We start from the raw sequence: 24,149 nt of genomic DNA on the forward strand, positions 1-24,149 counted from the left end.
TCTTTTGCTTTAAGTATCACACTACCCGGCAATACATGGATGTGTGCACTGCACTCATTCAAAAGTACTCCTCATTGAGAGACCAGACAGGGAAGGGATATGTAAGAATTGTTACATCTTCCTACTCACATTAATTCACACACTAGTAACCTTTTTACACCATTGTGCCTACCCAGATCATGATGTGCTGGCTTGGATATATTCTTCTCACATTGTTAAACCATCACATTTCCAGCAGCATAACAAGACCATCTCTAGTTATGTAATTGACGAAGTCTGCTCGTCTGACATCGGTCCTAATGTTCCGTCATTACATTTGTCATGTACCCTTTACAGCATGCAGCCGTTCTAATTCTATTGATTCTAATCCAGCCTTTTTATTTCACAACCTCCAATTGAAGTTCTCAAAGTCACTGCAGCCATTTTCCCCATCCACCACCTCAAAGATAATCCAAGTGGTGTGGATGTCACAGACAGTACAAAGTTAGTCGTTATAGAGTCTAAGGTGTGCTCAGTTGTTAACTTATGGTTTGAAATATGACTTCAGTAACCTTTATTATATATATTTTTAATTCCATCACCTACCATACCATAAGGATAGAGGGGAATCCCTTTGGAATGAGAACCACGTCCAACTCTTCTGGATGGACAGGAGCAACTAACTGAAGAGCCGGAGGACATTTCCATGGGATTGGGAATGGCAATGGAGATGGCAATGGAGATCCATTTCCTTTTCAACAAGAGAAAAGCTGCTAGATAGATAGTTGAAAATAAAAAGAAGAGAGATGTAATGTTTGGGAAAGATTTGGTGAAGTGCTAACAGAGCAGTGCAAGAAATGCTTAATTCTGCAGGAGTTATTATTAAGGCTATGTGAAAGGATATAGGCCTACAGTCAGTGTCCAGACTTCAGTTATCATTTATCCCATCTGAACAGTACGTTACAGTTCCCTTGACGTGCCATAGGACTATTTGAAGTCCCAGTCAGTTGACTGTTGAATTTCTATAGCGCGGGAGCTCTTCGGAGCACTCTAAATTGTTTAAAAAAATTGTGTGGCGCATGGAGAAATAGTACGGAGCTCAATTTGGCCTCTGCATGCCTTCAGAGGCTCCGCAATTGCATCAAACCCTCCATATGAAGCCTCCGAACACATTTTCGGATCAAGCATTGATTGGCTTTTAGTCGAAAGTACAGTAATGGGTGTTACCCATATGTGCTGAGTCCATAAAATACGCTACATGGTCAATCCAACGTCTGCATTTGCCTTGCAGCATTTACGGTATATGGCCTCTCCAGAAGTCAGGGCATTTCTACTCCTTGCCTTCACGGAGCAGCGCAGAGCTGTTGTAAAGGAAGTGAGCTTTTGTTTATACATGACCTTCCTTCCCCACATACCGTCACCCAATCATGTCAATGTGGAGCTATACGGTTTAGATAAACGTCATATTATATTTGTGTATAATTTGCCTATGGACAAAGTTGTTTTTATTCATCAATATTTATTCGACAAAAGCAATGTCAAAAACAAATCATTGTGACATGTTTAATTAAAACATGTATAAGAGACCTTTTTTAAAGATCGACAACATTTTTATCTGTTCGACAGGGGTGGATTTTTCTTTTGTCGAACTTTCTTCATTCTGACATGCTAATGTCAATGGTGTTTATTTTATATAAATGTCATTGCCGAATGTACGTGGGGCACATGATGTCACGAGTAACTATAAAACCCCATTTCATATTTATTTCTAAATGCCTACTGCTTGCAACATAAAACATTTTCAACTATAAAAATTATGTTTCTGCAGGACAAGGATTGTCCTGACTTTCAAGAATGCCTGAATTGCTTCACCTTGCTTTTTCTGGTTGGCTGGCAAGTTTCACAATCCAATTTCAGATCTGAAGGAGAATGGAGAGGAGAGGAACCTGGCTCTGAGGGGTGGCCAGTCCTCTTCTGGCTTTGGTTTTTCCATTTACCTTTCTGTGTTTTATCATTTTCCTTCAATTCACAAGAAGCTGAATGTCTCACCCGAGAAAGCAGCCGAGTGAGCGAAACGGCGCCTCTCTGTCTCTGTATGTGTAGGCCATCTATCTGATGCTCTCTGGTCAAAAAGAGTATGACATTTTTGCTGCCCATAGAAGTGAATGCAAGGGAAGCCTGTAAGAATTTGGCCTCCCTTGATTAAAAAATAAAATGAATAAAATAATAAATCAAATCAAATCAAATGTATTTATATAGCCCTTCGTACATCAGCTGATATCTCAAAGTGCTGTACAGAAACCAGGCCTAAAACCCCAAACAGCAAGCAATGCAGGTGTAGAAGCACGGTGGCTAGGAAAAACTCCCTAGAAAGGCCAAAACCTAGGAAGAAACCTAGAGAGGAACCAGGCTATGTGGGTTGGCCAGTCCTCTTCTGGCTGTGCCGGGTGGAGATTATAACAGAACATGGCCAAGATGTTCAAATGTTCATAAATGACCAGCATGGTCAAATAATAATAAGGCAGAACAGTTGAAACTGGAGCAGCAGCACGGTCAGGTGGACTGGGGACAGCAAGGAGTCATCATGTCAGGTAGTCCTGGGGCATGGTCTTAGGGCTCAGGTCCTCCGAGAGACAGAAAGAAAGAGAGAAGGAGAGAATTAGAGAACGCACACTTAGATTCACACAGGACACCGAATAGGACAGGAGAAGTACTCCAGATATAACAAACTGACCCTAGCCCCCCGACACATAAACTACTGCAGCATAAATACTGGAGGCTGAGACAGGAGGGGTCAGGAGACACTGTGGCCCCATCCGAGGACACCCCCAGACAGGGCCAAACAGGAAGGATATAACTCCACCCACTTTACCAAAGCACAGCCCCCACACCACGCGAGGGATATGTTCAACCACCAACTTACCATCCTGGGACAAGGCCGAGTATAGCCCACAAAGATCTCCGCCACGGCACAACCCAAGGGGGGGCGCCAACCCAGACAGGATGACCACATCAGTGAATCAACCCACTCAGGTGACGCACCCCTTCCAGGGACGGCATGAGAGAGCCCCAGTAAGCCAGTGACTCAGCCCCTGTAATAGGGTTAGAGGCAGAGAATCCCAGTGGAAAGAGGTGAACCGGCCAAGCAGAGACAGCAAGGGTGGTTCGTTGCTCCAGAGCCTTTCCGTTCACCTTCCCACTCCTGGGCCAGACTACACTCAATCATATGACGCACTGAAGAGATGAGTCTTCAGTAAAGACTTAAAGGTTGAGACCGAGTTTGCGTCTCTGAAATGGGTAGGCAGACTGTTCCATAAAAATGGATCTCTATAGGAGAAAGCCCTGCCTCCAGCTGTTTGCTTAGAAATTCTAGGGACAATTAGGAGGCCTGCGTCTTTTGACCGTAGCGTACGTGTAGGTATGTATGGCAGGACCAAATCAGAGAGATAGGTAGGAGCAAGCCCATGTAATGCTTTGTAGGTTAGCAGTAAAACCTTGAAATCAGCCCTTGCTTTGACAGGAAGCCAGTGTAGAGAGTCTAGCACTGGAGTGATATGATCAAATTTTTTGGTTCTAGTCAGGATTCTAGCAGCCGTATTTAGCACTAACTGAAGTTTATTTAGTGCTTTATCCGGGTAGCCAACCAGCGTAGAGCTAAACTTAATGAGGTCAACTGTGAATGGTCCTGACTCACCAAAAAAATGTGTCAAAAGAAGCCAGTTAGTATTTCGCTTCCCTCTATTCATATAACACGAGAGCAATACACAATTGACAAAAACAACTTCAAATTGTTGCATCTCGTTGTGTTGTTGTCCTCCAGTGGTAAACTAGCTTGCTAAAAATGGCCTTTTCCTAAATTAGCCATGGATGGAGATAGCGATTTGGACTTGTGGTTTTACTTTATTCTCAGTACTGGCCAATGATTATAATGGCAATTCTGATCCAATCATAAATTCATACATTGTGCCACTGGCCTGATAGGATGGTAGTTCAATATGTAGCTAGATCTAGAAGGCTAATGTTAAGTAGCTAAAGTTGCCCATGAAAGGAAGTTAGGCTAGAGAGCAAGCATTTTAGCCAGGTAGCCTAGGACAATAAAACATAAAAGGGTGTATATTGTGACAGAGTCATAGACCGTTTCATCAACATGAGAGAGGAGGATGGCATTGAAGTTTCTCTACAAGTAGGGTGAGTCAACATGTTTTTCTACTTGCATGAACCTACAGCAAGCACATAAACAGAAATCAGAACTATGAACAGACACATATTTATCTTACATCGACTGGACTAAATTGTTTTTGGTATCTTTTAGATGTCACTGTATTAGACTAAGAATAGGTGATTTTATGATGTTGAAATATTGAAATTGAAATGGTGCTGGATTTTTGGAGTCAGCTCCTGATTTCTTTGAGACTTGAGGAAACTCTGTGATTCTAAATCATTCGTTTTTTGTAGTCCAAAACATTAACTTGCTTGACCTTGCTGTTGGTCATGTAACATGCAATGTGCTTTGTGGGCACATGCAGAGAAACATGGTTGCAGTCTCCTGTTCAGCAATTTTATTCCACTCGTTGTACACCATATCATTTGCCAAAGACACGGTAAATGATCAGGACAAACTTTTTGGCAAATCACAGGAGTGGCAAGGAGTGTAATGTTAGCTAAAACGACTTATAATCATACTACTGGAGGAGGGTTATGGGTTGAACGTGGACGTGTGTCGCACTTTCAAACCCACGCCCACATTGACATAGTACCTCCCACCAGGCAAAATACTATGAAAAGAGTGTCCCATAATAAAAGGGAAGGTGCCTCTCGCTCCTATAACACACGTTTTCTAGAGACTTGTGGGCAGAGATCTGATGAAATCGCGCACTGTAAGCGCTTTCGGTTGCCTGATTGCGTCCAGACTGAGGAGAAATACGCAGACTATCCACCCACGTCCTGTGGTCAACCAGATCTGATCACAATCAGAACACAATGGGACTTTTGTGCATCTAGACTTGTCTTTTCAATGCGATCTTAGTATTCTGATGGCGAGAAGTCGCATGTAGACACTTCCAGATAGAGACCAGTGCTAGTTGGCAACGACCATGGAAAAAGCTTTTTGGAAATTAAGCTATTACATGATGAAGTAGATTATGTGAATGATTGGCACTTTTAGTTCACCAATTTCTCAAAATATAAAAATGTATGGCGGGTTCAACTGGACTACAGATGTGCGTCGCCGATGGCTGGAATTCAATCTATTCCTCTGAATTCACCCAGCAAGCGGTTATATAAGGTGATATAAAGTAATTTCATCTAAATGGTCCAGGATGACAATAATAGGTCAAACACACCATGTTAGTAAAGCTGGACACTGAATGAAAGCATGAAACAAGTGAGACCGTCTTCGGACTGAATCAACGTGCAGTTGGCAACGTTCGTATCCAATTGCGTCCCCACCTTATTGCTACAGGTTGAGCACTTGGCCTTTCACAAATGTCCTTGTAGCACACAGTGTTGACATTGCTCTTCCTCTCGAATGTTACATATTTAGGCGCCATGGCTCAGCGCGGTGGCCCTCGTAGTATGTGTTTAAATAAGGTAGACTGTCACAGTTCCTCCACCTTGTCCTCCAGCTCAGAGCAAGAAAGTGAAATATTCACCAAGTTGAAAGTCAGTTTGACTGAGGACTATCCGCAGAAGAATGCGGAGATTCTGAGCGGCCAGTATGGGATTAATTTACTTTTGATCGGCGTGTCCTTGATGCTGGCTATTGGGAACAATGGAGCATCCGTGAAGGAAGAGCACCTGCTGTCGTTTATCACGGCCCTCATAATCGTCCAGCTGCTATGGATGATGTGGTACATCGTGAGGAGAGGCATGCAGAGTAATTTACAGGCAGAAAAGGATAGGCATGCTACTACCTCTTGGATAAAAGGTACAGATATTTGGAAGATTAGGTTTCCAGTATGTAAAATTGTGTTGTGAATGTAAATTTCGAGGCTGGATTTTCAATGTTTTGTATAGTTAAATGCTTCTCAAGTAGCCGATGGAACTTTTCCAAATAGATTTGTTTTTGATTTATAAAACTTTGGCGGAGAAACAAGCAAACATTGAATTGACATCAAAAGCAATTAAAGGATATTTTTGCATACTTTTTCGTTTCAATGCAGCCTCTTAACAACGAATGTTTCATTGATTATAGGGGGTTTAACTCTTCTTGCGCTCCTCTCGTTGATCATGGATGCCTTCAATATTGGATATTTTGTGGGCTATCGATCATGCCTGTCGGCTGTTCTAGTGGTATACCCCATCATCCACGCAACTCACACAATAGCACAGGTAAGCTACAACCCCCATTCTATGTTGATTTGATAACGCTTTTCATTATGGTATGGCCTATACTTACAAGGATGTATAAAGTGGTTTGTAATTTCTAAACGGATTATTCCATATATAGATGGTTCTGTAATAAATCTGTAATAAACAGTTATAACACATAAGTAAAACATGTGCTATTTTTGGGCTTGCTTAATAATGTGCTTATTATATATGAATGTACTGTTATTGATATTACTGTTATTATTGACAGTGCAGCCATAACCTCAGAATTTGGCAAGCAGCTAAATGACAAGCACACAGTTTAAACAAATGTATTATTAGAGCGTTCAATTATAATGTACATAGTGTAACTATTTATTTTAGATTTATAAAGTAATAACTAACAACTTATTTACCATGTATAACCCCCTTTTATACATTTGCTTAAATATGTAAAGTGTTAACATTATAGGTAAGCTGGCAGCTCTGTTCAAAAGTTTTTCCAGTAAAGGTATCTAAATACCACTTAAGCAGGTAATGTATAGAGCTTTATCTTGAAGTGGAATAATGTACACTTTGTTTCTCAGGCAAGAAAAAGAGTTGTCTGTACAAAATAATCCTGTCATTATCCATGTTATTGGAGTAAAACATAGTGCAGGTGGAGGTAATCCATCAGTTGAGAGGTCATTTGATATGTTCTCACATTCTGGTGGCTCATTTTCACAGTCCAAATGAAAGCCTTCACCAGAAATGTTTTTTAGACTGATATAGTGAGTGACTTGTCAGTGCTAGTTTGGTACAAATGTTAAATTTAGGTTTGTTTTAGGTGCATTTCCTTTGGTTTCACATCAAAGACGTCATCAAGTCCTTTGAGACCTTTGAAAGGTATTGTGAAATATAATAAATCTGTATTTTGAGATTGTCACAAGCCATGCAAGCCTCTCAGGCCTATGGTATGTTTAGGTTATCCTCATGTACATTTTTCAGTTTAATAAAACAGTTGATGAGTTTATTTATCCTGTTATAACTATTGTACTCACAAAGTTGAATCTACAGCCTATAATTTATCTACCCAGCAACGACTATTGTGACAATCAATTTCTATTTTGATTCATGGATGTTTCCCGTCAGGTTTGGCGTCATCCATGCAGTCTTCACTAACCTGCTGCTGTGGTGCAGCGGTGTGATGTCTGAGGCCAATCACTTGCTAAACCACCACAACACAAGGCTGACTGCCCTGGGCTTTGAAAACCTCACCATGGGTAAGGGGACCAGGGTCGAGTGGCTGCTTGAAAAAAGGACAATAGTTCACTTGAGAAGCTCACTTAATTGGATGAAAGACAGGTGAAGGGGGGTTGAAGGGGAGGGGATGGATTAGGCAGTCCAGCAGGTCTTGTTTGTGTTGAACGTCTACTCTTTTAGGTTTCACAACACACGCACAGTTGCTGGCCCCGAACACCCGTCTCCCAGCTTGTGTTACCTCAGACGCCATTGTCCCAGGCCAGGCTGCTCCCAAGGGCGTTGCAATTACAGTGACTGATACATCTTAAGCCCGGGCTGCTCTATGGAGGAGAACCACCGTAGTGGTACCTTTTTGGGAGGATTGGGGGTAGTGAGTACAGTAGGTAGAGGTACAGGGTTGAGTTAAGAAGCTGTCTTTAGAGGGCAGCACTAGGAAAAGGTAGGGCTTCAACAAGTACATGGAAAGCATTATTTTGAGGAAAAACGGAAAGTAATTTTAGTCCATTGTGCTGAATTGTGTATATTGGTGTTGAGAAAGTTGGTTGATACACTTGATCCACCAATCTGATATTCTCATCACACGTGTGAAGAGCAGTTTGTGGTGATATTGATCACACCACCCACTGCTACATGAAGATTTCCATAGCTGAAATTACTAGGACATTGAGCTGTGAGGCCCAAACAGCACAAGGTCAGTTCATTTGGTAAATAACTAGACTCTAAATTCCCTTCCTACCACCCGTGTTGCTTTAGACTGATGGCAAAGGATTGTTTAATTCTGTTACATAAGACCCAAAGAAAACAACTGGCCTCATGCAAAAAACATTGAAATAAACCATATTGCCATAAATATTTGAATAACTTGAGAGTTTCTAACCTCTGTGTAGTATATTTGTATACACAAATTGGAGGTCACTGTTTTGTAAAGTACATAAAGTTACATATGGTGGCAGAAGTGGGAATGCACTGGGCTTGAAATTGACACAATATATATTTTTTTATGTGAGTTTCAGTGGCTATAGAACCTCATTGTAATTGCACTATCAGTGCCTGCTCCATGTTCGTCAACGGCCTCTACTACCTTTATCCCTTCAACATCGAGTACCACATCTTTGTCTCGGTAATGCTCTTCGTCATGTGGAAGAACATAGGGCGCACCATTGACCTCGAGCACAACCGGAAAAGGCCGGCTACCAAGACCCAGGGGCTGGTAGTCGGCCCCATCCTGGGTCTCGCCGCTCTGGCCAGCACCATCGGCGTACTGGTGGTCTACATCATCCACGTGGAAGAATCGCTGGACATCCGGGAGTCAACCATTGCAATTTTCTACTACTACGGCATCGTCATGCTGGTGGTCATGTGCTCGGCCGGGGTCACGGGTCTGCTCATCTACCGTGCCGACCCCATCCCCTTGGAAACCACAAAGAACCCCTCGCGGAAGCTGGACACAGAGCTCCTGTTTGGTTCGTCGGTGGGCTCCTGGCTCGTTTCCTGGTGCAGCGTGGTGGCCGTGTCAGCCTCACGCAGCAGCCCAAGCTACCGCTGGACCAACCTGATGTACTCGCTTCTCAGCATCCTGGAGAAGTACATCCAGAACCTGTTCATCATTGAGTCCCTCTACCGCCAGCGGGAGGATGGTGAGAGGGAGAACGCTGAGGTGGCGGGGCCTGCACCAGAGATATTCTCCATGACCTCCTCCTTGTCTCCACCCTACAACGGAATCATCAACCAGGCGTACGAGAATCCGGACAACGGCAGCGTCACGCTGGAGAATGTGCAGAAGGAGAGTGGACAGGTGAATGGGTGCCCACAGAAACATTTGGAAGTGCCCCGTCAGGTGGAGAACAACGTGGAGGTGACCCCGAGCAAGAAGAGTCAGATCCTGAAGAACATCGCCGTCTTACTTTTCATGTGCAACATCTCAGTAAGCTTGCTGTTCTTTACTTATTATTTATTATGATTTATTTATTGATAATAGTCAGCAGTGGTGTTATTGTCATAGGGTACAGCTAGCTCTCAAGCACACATACTGTATCATTCTCCCCCATTTCTTACCCTTCTAGCTACTTTTACTATCTACCTTTCATTCAATGCCCCAGTTGGGAAATGTATTGCACAGCTAGGAGTTTATGAAATACAGCATGCATTTACCACACAAAAATACAATACCAGGTTAATTTTAACCTTATTGGTGTCTCCTTACTGCAGCTCTGGATCCTTCCTGCCTTTGGCTGCAGACCCCAGTATGACAACGGCCTAGAGGAGGAGACGTATGGCTTCACCACATGGACCACAGTTCTCAATTTCGCCATGCCAATTACCCTCTTCTACCGCATGCACTCTGTGGCCTGCCTTTTCGAAGTGTTCCGGAGAGTGTGACAAGACGAAGAGGGACCAATGAGACAAGGCAACATGCACAAGAACACTTGTGCAATACAGGTCAACCATTCAGGAGGCCATCTTGTCATGTACTTTGACTTCCAAACAAGCATGGAAACACATTTGTCACTTTAGGGGGCTTATACTAGATAAGATAGTAGTGATGCATCTTCAGAAGCATTTTATAGCACCTGGTCTAAACAACAAATTACATTGATATGAGACCTTGGGTTCAAATAGTATTTCGGAATCTTTCAAATACTTTAGCTTTACATGATTGAGCTGGCCAGGCACAATGTAACCAATGGATTAGCCCTAAACGTGCAAAGTATTTGAAAGATTTCAAATAGTATTTATACTCAGGTCTGATATCACTTTGCTGTGTGTTACTGCACTAAAAAGATACAATGACATTTAGATTTAGGTCTATCGTAAGTGTTTGGGTTTGTCTGTTGATTTTCATCCAAGTGTCATTGAAGTCAAGTGTTATTCGACGCATATGTAAATAGTTAAATGTTTTGATCTAGAACAGATGTAAGCCAGGCTATGTGGGAATGCGTTATGAGGGCATAACATGATTATACCAAGCAAAGTGCCATACCACATTCATTTTTATCAAATCAACCACCGTGTTCACAGCAGAACTGTACTATGATTTGAAAAGCCATAAACATGTTTTTTGTTCTGCCATTTTTAGGATGTTCTCATTGGTCAGAAGAAAACACAGGAAACTCAAAACACTGCTGTGTCAGACACTTGAACTACTTGGCTGGTGACTGTCTAGAGTCCTACATGTACTGTAGTATACAGTAAGCCAGCACTAGACTTTCAATGCTCTTCTGTGTAGTATTGGACTGTAGTTCTCACAATCTCTCGCCAACGTTCATTGGACTGTTGGCAATACTTTCCCTTTAGATTTTATACTAATGTACCTAAACAATACAGACGTGGTTTATAAAATATATTTAACAATTTTAATGATGGAACAATATTTGTGTAAAAAAACAAACAGCGTGGTGTATGTGGAGCTTCCCCCGATCCACACGGATCCTTCTCCTGGACCCATATTATGCTTAGCCTGGTGGAACCAGACTATTTTCTGCGTTCACACAAAGCAGACACCACTTTTTTGATAGACAGCTGAAGGATGGGCCTGTTGTTATGTTATTGAAAAGGGAAACAATACAATATTTGCACAGATGTACAATATATACAGCATTGACTGGCATTAATTTTCCAAAAAGCAAAAATGTTTGTTCAAACTGAAACATTTCTGAAACTGAACCATTTATCTTGATTGATGTCGTTTTGAAAAGTGAGCATTGAAAATAATCATATCCTGTGAAGTTGTTGATTGATGTTGTGAGGAATTACTCAAATGTAGCGCTACTGCATAGTTAAATGTAGAACAACATATTGAGGCTGTGGTGGAATATCAAAACACAGAGTTCTACATTGGTGGTAACTACTGTACATTGTTCTCAGTTGTATGTGCCAATCTTTGGTCGATGCTTATTGGTAAACCTGCAGCAATACTACATCCTCTGTGGACATATCTGAATGTACTAGAGTAAAGCTACTATAGCCTACATAGCCTCTGTGATAAAAATGATTGTGAAATTATGACAAATATTTTAAGTTAACTTAAATTCATACTGTAGGTCAGGGGTCAATCATGGTTTATTCAGCTGCGGCACAATTTATTTTCTTAAGCGGATGGTCAGGGGGTCAGAACATAATTATACAGTGCCTTCAAAGTATTCACACATCTTGACTTTTTGCACATTTTGTTGTGTTACAGCCTGAGTTTAAAACAATGTCAAGTGGAATTATGTTTGTTGACATTTTAACTAATTAATAAAAAATTAAAATCTGAAATGTCTTGAGTCAATAAGTATTCAACCCCTATGTTATGGCAAGTCTCAATAAGTTAAGGAGTAAAAATGTGCTTCACAAGTTGCATGGTGTTTAATAGTGTTTAACCTTATTTTTTAATGACTACCTTGTCTCTGTACCCCACACATACAATCATCTGTAAGGTCCCTCATTTGAGCAGTGAATTTCAAACACAAGTTCAACCACAAAGACCAGGGAGGTTTTCCAATGCCTCGCAAAGAAGGGCACCTATTGGTACAAGGGTAAAAAATAAAAAAGCAGATATTGAATATCCCTTTGAGCATGGTGAAGTTATTAATTACACTTTGGATGGTGATTCAAAACACCCAGTCACTACAAAGATACAGGAGTCCTTCCTAACTCAGTTGCCGGGGAGGAAGGATTTCACCATGAGGCCAATGGTGACTTTAAAACAGTTACAGAGTTTAATGACTGGTAGGAAACAACTGAGGACAAATCAAAACAAATTGTAGTTACTCCACAATACTAACCTAATTGACAGAGTGAAAAGAAGGAAGCCTATAAATAGTAAAAATATTCCTAAACATGCATCCTGTTTGCAACAAGGCAATAAAGTAATACTGGAAAACAAATGTGGCAAATCAATTCACATTTTGTCCTGAATATGTTTGGGGCAAATCCAATACAACACATTACTGAGTACTACTCTACCATATTTACAAGCATAGTGGTGGCTGCATCATGTTATGGGTATGCTTGCAATCGGTAAGCACTGGGGAGTTTTTCAGGATAAACAATAAATGCAATGGAGCTAAGCACAGGCAAAATCATAGAGGAAAACCTGGTTCAGTCTGCTTTCCACCAGACACTGGGAGATGAATTCACCTTTCAGTAATACAATAATATAAAATATAAGGCCAAATAAAATGGAGTTTCTTACCAAGATGACATTGAATGTTCCTGAGTGGCCTTGTAAAAATGTTGATTTAAATCGGATTGAAAATCTCATAAATACAGAGCGTAGGCCTATATCATAGTTCAAATCATCTTCTTTCACCACACGTGCCTAGAGTTGAAAGCATATTTTTGAAAAGAAGAATCAATTTGTCTAGAATATATGTCAGACAATATACAGCTCTCACCCCTAGTCTCAGTGTATCCTGCTAATTATTTGAATTTACTTACCATTCCTTAATTGTAGTTGCTGAAATACCGTCTTGATGCATTAACTCGCCACAATAGCCACCTGGTGGCGACAAATGTTGCCTTTCTAGCAGGCTATGCGTTAGTGCATAAAACCCCCCATCAGAATGAGATACGTTGCAAAGGTTTTTGCCCAATTCAGAGCTTGCTATATTCAACTGTTCAATAAAGGTCAGCCAAAGTCAACTTTTCACATTTTTTTCATTTCGCCTAGTCCCATCGTTTGTTGAAATGGAATTCCCAAATTATTCCAAACCGTATGTGACTATATTCCCTAAATATTTGACAAATTATACGCACATACCCTATTAATTATCGGAATTATAAAGTCTATCAATTTCAAATGCAGGCAATTATCTGAATGTATTTCATGCGTTATATTCGACTATTCGCATGTGCTAGCCTATTATACATAGTAGACATTTTAATTTACAATTTGTATAAATCTTTGTCACTGATGACTTTATATGCCTACAGGTAGGGGATAGGGTCTAACAAATACATTTGTATATATAGGCTATATAAACGCTTACTCACTATTCAGGGAAGGTGCTAGTCAGTCAAAAAGAAAGACACGATATTTCATGAATAAAATCAGTAAATAATGCCCGAATTTAACATAACATAACATAACATAGCCTAGATTGTACTCGATTGAATTTGGCAGGACACAGAGATTATTTTGATGGCGCGTCAAACCGATTTGACAGGCATGTTGTCGACACATCTAAAAATAAATATGACGTTTAAATGCCGGAAACTGCCAAGAGGATATACTGTCATTGCAGATGTTAAAGCGAATTTTGTTATTGTGCCTACACTTATACGTAAAGATTGTGAAAGTGACTCACCTAGGATGTTAGTCTGGCCTACCTGCTGCATTCTGCAGAAACCTGAAATTGAAATTAAACTGAAAACATTCCACGCTCATTCCAAACGCGTGCATAATTTGAGAGCTTGCTCAATTGCTCACAACGTAGGCTAGTGATGACCTTTATAAATGCAGAACTTCCTCACGTGCAATGTTTATTTTAACACAGAAAATGTCTAATATAATTTCAGCCACAAAAGAAGACTTCATTCTCAAACATAGTGTCGTGCATAAAATTCGCATTCCTGAGGGAGAGTTGTTCCGAGCGCAATATCAGCACCACGGACAGCACCACTTGATATACAGTAGTGATTCATTTTCCCCACAGCAATAAAATGCCCTATGATTTCTTCACTGTTTATAGAAAAGTGTAGATTATATAAAACATTAATAAAAAAATTGCAATCAGGCTTAATGTTTGCTAATTAAATTGTTGCTTTTGAAGGACCTGTGACTGTTTTTTTTTTTTTACATAGAAGCCCACAACTGGAGTAGGCTATGAGGGTGCAAACCTTAAATCAAGTAGAATGCTAATTGTTAACTTTCTACCAAGACAAATAGATCCTCCATCCTTGAATGAGGTTACAGTTTGTAATTTAACACGTTCATTTTTTTCACATCACTGTGATGAGGTGCAAGTGCGTGTTTCCACAACCGATGTATGTGTGTGGGTACAAGTGCGTGTGTGCACGTTGGCTCAGGGGACTCCCTCCCTTCTCAAAACACTCACGAACTCAAAATATCTCCAAACAGTTTCAGTGCGGCTGCCTTACTTTGGCCAGGGAGGTCAGACTACACGAGAGGTAATAACATCCCGTCGCCAATGAGCGACGCGCTTCAATTTTGGCGATTTCGCGCACCGAACAGCCCAGTTCTGCTCAGCGTGGACGCAACACATTTGTTGCAAATTCACTAAGCAATCTCAAATCTTTCGTTTGTATATTATTTCAAATAGAATGGCAGTTGAGGAGACGACAGAGCCCCGTGAGTTGGTTACTACTGTGTCCCCTGACGCGCATGAAGCCATGGACTGGCTTTCCACTTGAGAGGAGGACACATGGAGAACCCCGCGAAATACCTCTCAGTGCACGAGAGCCACTCCGTCCCGTTACCTCTTGGGGAGATTATGTGGAACTCGACCGAATCGGAGGCAACATCCAACGGTGGAAAGGAATTGGTCATCCGGACAGTGACGGGCTGTTTGCTCTCCCTGCTCATCCTGTGGACACTACTGGGAAACATTATGGTGTGCTCCGCCGTACTCCGAATTCGGCACTTGCGAAGTAAAGTGACCAACATTTTCATCGTTTCTTTGGCTGTGTCGGATTTATTCGTTGCAGTTCTCGTGATGCCATGGAAAGCTGTGGCCGAGGTGGCGGGGTATTGGCCCTTTGGTACTTTTTGTAATTACTGGGTGGCTTTTGATATCATGTGCTCAACTGCGTCCATACTCAACCTTTGCATTATCAGCGTGGATAGATACTGGGCCATATCAAGTCCATTCCGGTACGAGAGAAAAATGACCCAACGAGTTGCCTTCGTTATGATAAGCGTCACGTGGACGTTGTCTGTACTTATTTCATTCATACCAGTCCAACTGAACTGGCACAAAGCCAGCGAAGACGAAACAGTTGGAGTCCATAACGCCTCCTTGGGTGAAGTAGAAGAAAACTGTGACTCTAGCCTCAACAGAGAATACGCAATATCTTCATCTTTAATAAGTTTCTACATACCCGTAGCAATTATGATTGTGACATACACGAGAATATATCGGATTGCTCAGATCCAAATCAGGAGGATAGCTTCCCTAGAGCGCGCGGCGGAGCACGCGACAAGTTGCAGGGCCAACAACAGACTCGAGTGCCAACACCACAATACCTTGAAAACATCTATTAAAAGGGAAACCAAAGTTTTAAAAACGTTATCGATCATTATGGGCGTCTTTGTGTGTTGTTGGTTACCTTTCTTTATTTTGAACTGCATAGTTCCATTTTGTGATAAACCACCGACTGACAAAGACGCAGGTCTCCCTTGCGTGAGCGAGACAACTTTTGACGTTTTTGTTTGGTTCGGCTGGACTAACTCATCCATGAATCCTATTATTTACGCTTTTAACGCAGAGTTCAGAAAAGCATTTGCCAGTCTGCTGGGTTGTCGTAATTTCTGCTCCAGAACACCCGTTGAAACTGTAAACATTAGCAACGAGCTGGTCTCTTACAATCAGGACACCCTTGTCCACAAAGAAATCGTGAATGCCTACGTCAATATGATCCCCAACGTAGTGGAATGCATTGAGCACGAGGACACGTTTGACAGGATATCACAGTTATCTCACAACAATGAAAATGCCACCGACTCTGTTTGTGACTTGGAAGACTGTGAGGCAGATATTAGCCTCGACAGGATGACACCATTCACCCCCAATGGTTTACATTGAATACACCTCGACAGGATGACACCATTCACCTCCAATGGTTTACATTGAATACACCTGGACAGGATGACACCATTCACCCCCAATGGTTTACATTGAATACACCTCGACAGGATGACACCATTCACCTCCAATGGTTTACATTGAATACACCTGGACAGGATGACACCATTCACCTCCAATGGTTTACATTGAATACACCTGGACAGGATGACACCATTCACCCCCAATGGTTTACATTGAATACACCTCGACAGGATGACACCATTCACCCCCAATGGTTTACATTGAATACACCTCGACAGGATGACACCATTCACCCCCAATGGTTTACATTGAATACACCTCGACAGGATGACACCATTCACCTCCAATGGTTTACATTGAATACACTTGTAACACCTTGTGCGTAAAATGATGTATTGCTTCAATCAGATATTTGAGATGTTGTGTTGTTGTCCCATGCTGAAAAGTGACGTAAATTGGTGTCTTATTACATAAGAAAAGTCTATGTTTATTAATTTATACTAAGGTTATGGCTTCTAAGTTATATGTATTCGGAGCAGCAGGTGTAATGCAACCAGTTGCTCTTATTGACCAAGTGGGTTCTATTTGCGGTGAGGTACCCATTATTGAGTTCAGATATTATACTGCTTATCATTATCACGCTCAATGACAGCGTGCTGGACTTTTACAGACTATGGAAAAGGAGCAAAGCCTTACAAGGCAGTGTAACCACGCACGTTCATCACATGCAGTTGTTTAAAACGCCTTATTTATTCTGGGAAAGAGTGCAATATAGTTTTGAAACAAGGGAAATGTTACAGGATTGTAATATGTTTAATTTAAATGAGGCCAAAATATTTAAAGTGCTCCTTTCTCTCTCTCTCTCTGTATCTGTCTCTTTGTCTATCTATCCTGCTCTCTATGTGTCCGTCTCTCTGTCGTACGCAGACATAACTGCACAGCAAATTTGCCCACGCACACATTTGACAAAGCATTCTCAATCGAATTATGCACATAGAGCAGGCTTTCTTGACTTTACCCATAATAAATCCACACCGATTCAAATCGAATTAGGAACTGTTGGAAACCTTAACTTGACTGATTATGGTGAACACCTGCTAAGTATGATAAGCTTAATTATTACTTAGTGGATGTTCTATTCTCTGTGTGATATTCTACCTCTCTATTTGGTGATACAAATGGCCAAGAAGCACAAATCCAACCGTCTCCATGCGCCAAAGTATGGCATCCATATTAGGAAGTCCACCAGACAACATACATTAAGTTAATTGACTTGATGCATCTCCCTCATAGCCAGTTAATGGTACACTTTTAAGATCACATATGTCTACAAATTAATCAACAATTCAGATGATGTGCAATGAGGTAATACAGAAACTTGGTGTGAAACTCCACAGTGGGACCATGGTCAGCTGGATGTAGCCTACATTTCACCTCAGCTAATGTCCATCTTTTGATAATGTACAAATGGCAATGATATTGAATGTATACTGTCATTCAAACAGTGAAGTGTGTCATAATTTTGTAATAAAATGCTATCTAGCAGAGATTCCAGTTTATTCTAATGGTTCTTGTAGAATGAAAAGTGACACATCTACAGTGTCCATATTAGGACAGCTTCAGAGTCACGAGTATTTAGTCAAGGAACTGCTTCCTGTTTTTGTCCCTAGCGAGAAAACAATGCTGTACTTGATATTTGCAATCTCTAATTTCATACATTCTTAGTTAATAAGGAGCATACCATGAAATAATTTCATATAATACTGCTAATAGACATACACAGATGTAGATGGATAATTATCTTAAGTTTAGCGCTTAAATACTCTTTTGGTATTTAGGAATAAAGAAAGTTGCACCTTTATGTTGTTCAAGGTCTCAAAATGGTTGGACATGCCACCATCACAGGCCAACCAACCATTAATGTCTTAACTGTCAGAAGTACATTTCCAATCTAAAAAAAGACAAACTTTGCTCAGACAAAATCACCCAGAGGGAAATCTTCCAGACTTTTGTCTCAGTGTGCATCTGTAGAGTTTCTGAGTCCTCAGCTGTCCCTTTTTCCTTCCCATAAAACAGAGTTTAGTTAAACTGTGAATTGTCCTCATTTTGTCTCTGAGGTGCGCCATACTCTCGCCTTGATGAAACCATATGGGCTTAGCACTGTGCTGGAGCTCATCCTTCCCTCCCCGTGCTTAGGAGATGTGAAAGGTAGTTGGTCTTGATGTTCTGCAATGACAGGTTTGGAGAAGAAGCGGAGGCAGGCTCAAGGGGGTTTCTCTATCCGTCACTACAAATCCGTCAAAAGCATCTCTCTATTCCCACAGAGATGCATATCTCTCTCTCTCTCTCTCTCTCTCTCTCAGACCTGGGATAACTATAGTTTTCTGTGTAGAAATTAACAATTTTTCCAGGGGAACAAATAGTTACTTTGAGGTGACTACAACTATTTGAATACAGATCCCAAAAAAGGAATACTTTTAAAAACTATTTGAATATAGATCTCAGAAAGTGAATACTTGAATACATATCTCAGAAAGTAATTACTTTTTTAACCAATTTTAGTATTACAGATCTTTGTATTATTGGAAACTATTGGATTGTTGCCTTTAATTGATGGCAGGGTTGTATATTACAGTAAGTAACTGCATGTTGAAGATAGAAATAGAATGAATAGCACGTAATATCATGTACTGTTCCAATCTATCTGACAGGCATATTTGATCTACACAATACATTTCTCAGAACATTTTGTAAATGTCCATTCTCCTGAATGTCCATTGCCCCATGTGTACATAATCAAGTCAAACCATTTAACCAATTATGTTTTGCACAGATAAGTATAAGTTGTGATGCTCAACTACTGCATGACTCATTCAACGTGCCAATGAAAAGGTTGAAAGCTTAATAAAATTGATGATATCTGAGCATACTGCAAATTAAATCAAAGCCATTTGCAAACAGAAAGTTGGATGCAAAAACAATTTCAAACCTCTCTGTCCATCTGAGGGTTAGGGCTCTATTCAATCCACATCTCGGAATTTACGCTTTACAGTGTGCATGAAATTTAAAGGCAAAGTTCCCGCTTTAGCTGTATATGTTGGCTCAATCACCATATGTTGGCTCAATCACCACCGTTAAATCCATGATTATCGAAAACTTCAACAAGCATTTCTCAACGGCTGGCCATGCCTTCCTCCTGGCTACTCCAACCTCGGCCAACAGATCCGCCCCCCCCCCGCAGCTACTCGCCCAAGCCTCTCCAGGTTCTCCTTTACCCAAATCCGGATAGCAGATGTTCTGAAAGGGCTGCAAAACCTGGACCCGTACAAATCAGCTGGTCTTGACAATCCTCTATTTCTGAAACTATCCGCCGCCATTGTCGCAACCCCTATTACCAGCCGGTTCAACCTCTCTTTCATATTGTCTGAGATCCCCAAGGATTGGAAAGCTGCCACAGTCAACCCCCTCTTCAAAGGGGGAGACACCCTGGACCCAAACTGTTACAGACTTATATCCATCCTGCCCTGCCTATCTAAGGTCTTCGAAAGCCAAGTCAACAAACAGGTCACTGACCATCTCAAATCCCACCGTACCTTCTCCGCTGTGCAATCTGGTTTCCGAGCCGGTCACGGGTGCACCTCAGCCACGCTCAAGGTACTAAACGATGGCATGACCGCCATCGATGAAAGACTACTGTGCAGCCGTCTTCATCGACCTTGCCAAGGCTTTCAACTCTGTCAATCACCATATTCTTATCGGCAGACTCAGTAGCCTCGGTTTTTCTAATGACTGCCTTGCCTGGTGCACCAACTACTTTGCAGACAGAGTTCAGTGTGTCAAATCGGAGGGCATGCTGTCCGGTCCTCTAGCAGTCTCTATGGGGGTGCCACAGGGTTCAATTCTCGGGCCGACTCTTTTCTCTGTATATATCAATGATGTTGCTCTTGCTGTGTCAATTCCCTGATCCACCTCTACGCAGACGACACCATTCTGTATACTTCCGGCCCATCCTTGGACACTGTGCTATCTAACCTCCAAACGAGCTTCAATGCCATACAACACTCCTTCCGTGGCCTCCAACTGCTCTTAAATGCTAGTAAAACCAAATGCATGCTTTTCAACCGTTCGCTGCCTGCACCCGCACGCCCGACTAGCATCACCACCCTGGATGGTTCCAACCTAGAATATGTGGACATCTATAAGTACCTAGGTGTCTGGCTAGACTGTAAACTCTCCTTCCAGACTCATATCAAACATCTCCAATCTAAAATCAAATCTAGAGTCGGCTTTCTATTCCGCAACAAAGCCTCCTTCACTCACGCTGCCAAACTTACCCTAGTAAAACTGACTATCCTACCGATCCTCGACTTCGGCGATGTCATCTACAAAATAGCTTCCAATACTCTACTCAGCAAACTGGATGCAGTTTATCACAGTGCCATCCGTTTTGTTACTAAAGCACCTGATACCACTCACCACTGCGACCTGTATGCTCTAGTCGGCTGGCCCTCGCTACATATTCATCGCCAGACCCACTGGTTCCAGGTCATCTACAAGTCCATGCTAGGTAAAGCTCCGCCTTATCTCAGTTCACTGGTCACGATGGCAACACCCACCCGTAGCACGCGCTCCAGCAGGTGTATCTCACTGATCATCCCTAAAGCCAATACCTCATTTGGCCGCCTTTCATTCCAGTTCTCTGCTGCCTGTGACTGGAACGAATTGCAAAAATCGCTGAAGTTGGAGACTTTGATCTCCCTCACCAACTTCAAACATCTGCTATCTGAGCAGCTAACCAATCGCTGCAGCTGTACATAGTCTATCGGTAAATAGCCCACCCAATTTTACATACCTCATCCCCATACTCTTTATATTTATTTACTTTTCTGCTCTTTTGCACACCAATATCTCTACCTGCAGTGCAGCGCCCTTAACCACTGCACCACCCGGGAAGCCCTTGGTGACCACATACTTTTGGTCATGTAGTGTGTATATATATATATATACATACAAAGATTTATGTAGTCACTGTATTGGTTTATTATTTGGATAACATTTCTAATTATTTGCACAAAAGGGTTATTATATTTTGTTTAGTTACTCATGGTAAGTATTTACCTGTTGAAATTCAAAGGTGCTGGATTGAACATGACAGTTAAAATTTAGACCTGCAGCACAACGAATGAAGGCTGTAGTCAGTTTCCTCACTTACTTATTCCTTCATCTTCTCTCTCTCTTCTTTTGCTTTTCCTCTCCCCTGCACTGTGATTCATTCAAGTGTTTATGCCTCACCGTGTGTCTCTCCTCTCCGTCTCTACCAGCCTTGTGATTCACTCAAGCATTCCCAGTGGTCATGAAAGGTATGGAATTGCCGTCCACTTTCCCAGAGGCAGTTGGACCACTCCATTACATCTCTTCTACCTCTAGGCTTTGTTGTGGGTAGGAACTGGGAAGCCCAGGAAAATAATAATAATAATAATTGAAAGTCTCACACAGTGAATGTTTTAATAGGTTCTTTCGCCAAAGTTTTGGCTCAGAAATCTGCATGAGAGTTTGGAAGCCATCCTCACAAACCTGATACATGCTGTGGATGAACTCCACTATGAAAAATCTTTTTTTTTGCAAATTCAATGCAAAGTTAACTCATATGCCTTCAAAGACACTGCATTACATTTCAAAATGAATATTCTATTGTTGTGGGTCGTGCACTTTAAACATCCTCAAAGAAGCTGTATACTTTGAGATTGAAAACATTTGCAAATTGTTGTACATCCCATGGTCCACATAACGAGTTTGGACAGAGTGAACATATCATCAATGAGTTGTCATATCCTCAATACAACTGATTGCTTACATTTTTAACCTCAACCCAGCAAGGTGTCTAAATAAATACTTGGCCTCTAGCGTCTCCAACAACACCGTCATTCAACTAACATGTTTTTAAATGCTTGAAAGGATTGAGCAATGTCTAATCAACAATGAAAACAATTGCGACCATACACATTCACAACCATTGTACACTACCTCCTGGATGTGGTGTCACAATACAAACATCATGTTGCTTCCTCAAAAGGTCAAGGGTCAGCGACCACCTTTAAGGAAAAATGAAGGATGCCCCTTATTTATTATAGTTGAAATCGAAGGTTCTTGTTTTACATTGATCATGAGTTGTCACAGGCCTATATTCTAAATTCCAATATATGGTGTCATATGTGGTGTCATTTCCTCCTGCAAGGTGCTCACTGATCTTAAGCCTTTTAGGGCAGGGGTGGGCAACTCCAGTTCTCGAGGGCCTGATTGGTGTCACACATTTTCTCCATCTCTAGCAAACACAGCTGATTAATCAAATTGCATTCTAAACTGAAGATCATGATTAGGTGATTATTGGAGTCAGGTGTGTTAGCTGGGGCTCGGGCAAAACTGTGACACCAAACATGCACTCGAGGACTGGAATTGTCCACCCCTGTTTTAAGGGATCATCGTGCTTCTGGGGAATGCTGACCATTAACCATGATACACTCCATTCACAACAGTCATATTAATTAGACACCAACTGGAAGGAAATGACAGGAAACTGGGAGGGATATATATATATATATATATATAGCGTTACAAAATACTTTTATCAATTTTCAGAAATATTGGTAAATTATATTTTATTGTTTAAAGTAATTATGAAAGAGACTGGTGTTTTTTCTTCTTCTAAATCATGGCATGGGGTTGTTCAATGACACACATGACACGCATTTCAGAGAGACAAATAATAATGTATTTTTTTTACAAAATGCTATATATCTGCCTCACTAAAATAAGTAGTACTGCTAGGTTTTACACAGTCACATGTAACAACTAACTACATTTTAATAAAGAACTGTACAAATGATTTCTGACATCAATATAACAAATACATTTACATTTGACATTTTAGTCACTTAGCAGATGCTCTTATCCAGAGCGACTTACAGTAAGTGCATTAATTTTAAGATCTTTAGGTGCATTAATATTAAGATCGCTAGGTGAGACAACCACATATCAGAAAAAAATATATAGGAGTGTTTCGCAAAATTCACATTTTCATACACATCTAAAAGCTATTAATGAAAATCTGAGAACTGCAATATTTTATGACAGTACTCATAAACAATTATTTCGGATGAATAAAACATGTAAGAAATGTACAGATAAAGCATTTTGGAAATAAACTCTTCAAATGCTTGTTTTAGTTTTTTGTTGCAAAACCTTTTGCTATGGTATGCCCTAATGAATACAACCCAAGTCAAGTTAAAATAGTATGTCCAATACGAATATGATCAATTTAGTTGCTTATACAGTAAAATTTCTCAGAGATATGGAATAATTAACTTGTTTTGGGTAGGAGGCAGTATTTTGACGTCCGGATGAAAAGCGTGCCTAAAGTAAACTGCCTGTTACTCAGGCCCAGAAGCTAGGATATGCATTGGACACCCATTGGTAGAGTTGAATAGAAACCACTCTAAAATTTCTAAAACTGTTAAAATTATGTCTGTGAGTATAACATAACTGATATGGCAGGCGAAACCCTGAGGACAAACCACCCCCCCCAAAAAAATTCAGCCTACCACTATTTTCAATGGCTATCACTTTTATTAAAAGGCCAAGTCCTCTCAGATTGCAGTTCCTAGGGCTTCCACTAGATGACAACAGTCTTTAGAAAGAGTTTCAGGCTGGTTTTTGGAAAAATGAGCCAGAAATTGTAGTTTTTCTTGGTGGCTCCCATTTTGGCTGTTGTGTTTCCAAGCGTGTGAATGAGAGCGCGTTCTTTGGTATTTTTCTCCGGTAAAGACAATAATTATTCTCCGTCTTAAATTC

General features: G+C 41.1%; 2 protein-coding genes across 2 annotated transcripts; both read left to right on the forward strand.

The window, feature by feature from the left end:
- The first annotated feature begins 4,799 nt into the window (after positions 1–4,799).
- LOC135541452 (proton channel OTOP1-like) lies at positions 4,800–11,742 on the forward strand. The gene is made up of 6 exons (XM_064967711.1): positions 4,800–5,905; positions 6,173–6,309; positions 7,115–7,173; positions 7,420–7,550; positions 8,544–9,454; positions 9,739–11,742. Exons 1-6 carry the CDS (start codon positions 5,527–5,529, stop codon positions 9,907–9,909), a joined length of 1,788 nt encoding a protein of 595 aa, XP_064823783.1. The 5' UTR covers positions 4,800–5,526; the 3' UTR covers positions 9,910–11,742.
- A 2,893-nt stretch (positions 11,743–14,635) lies between these two features.
- On the forward strand, positions 14,636–17,850 carry LOC135541453 (D(1B) dopamine receptor-like). Its single transcript, XM_064967712.1, has one exon. The coding sequence runs from the start codon at positions 14,898–14,900 to the stop codon at positions 16,275–16,277; it is 1,380 nt and encodes a 459-aa protein (XP_064823784.1). The 5' UTR covers positions 14,636–14,897; the 3' UTR covers positions 16,278–17,850.
- The last annotated feature ends 6,299 nt before the right edge of the window (positions 17,851–24,149 follow it).

The sequence above is a fragment of the Oncorhynchus masou genome, chromosome 6, assembly GCF_036934945.1.
Source record: "Oncorhynchus masou masou isolate Uvic2021 chromosome 6, UVic_Omas_1.1, whole genome shotgun sequence".
Taxonomy (NCBI): domain Eukaryota; kingdom Metazoa; phylum Chordata; class Actinopteri; order Salmoniformes; family Salmonidae; genus Oncorhynchus; species Oncorhynchus masou.

Coding starts and splice junctions, on each gene's coding strand:
- LOC135541452 (XM_064967711.1), top strand. CDS start 5,527: ATGGCTCAGCGCGGTGGCCCTCGTAGTATGTGTTTAAATAAGGTAGAC. Junction 5,906..6,172: donor TACTACCTCTTGGATAAAAG/GTACAGATATTT, acceptor CATTGATTATAG/GGGGTTTAACTCTTCTTGCG. Junction 7,551..8,543: donor CTTTGAAAACCTCACCATGG/GTAAGGGGACCA, acceptor TGTGAGTTTCAG/TGGCTATAGAACCTCATTGT.
- LOC135541453 (XM_064967712.1), top strand. CDS start 14,898: ATGGAGAACCCCGCGAAATACCTCTCAGTGCACGAGAGCCACTCCGTC.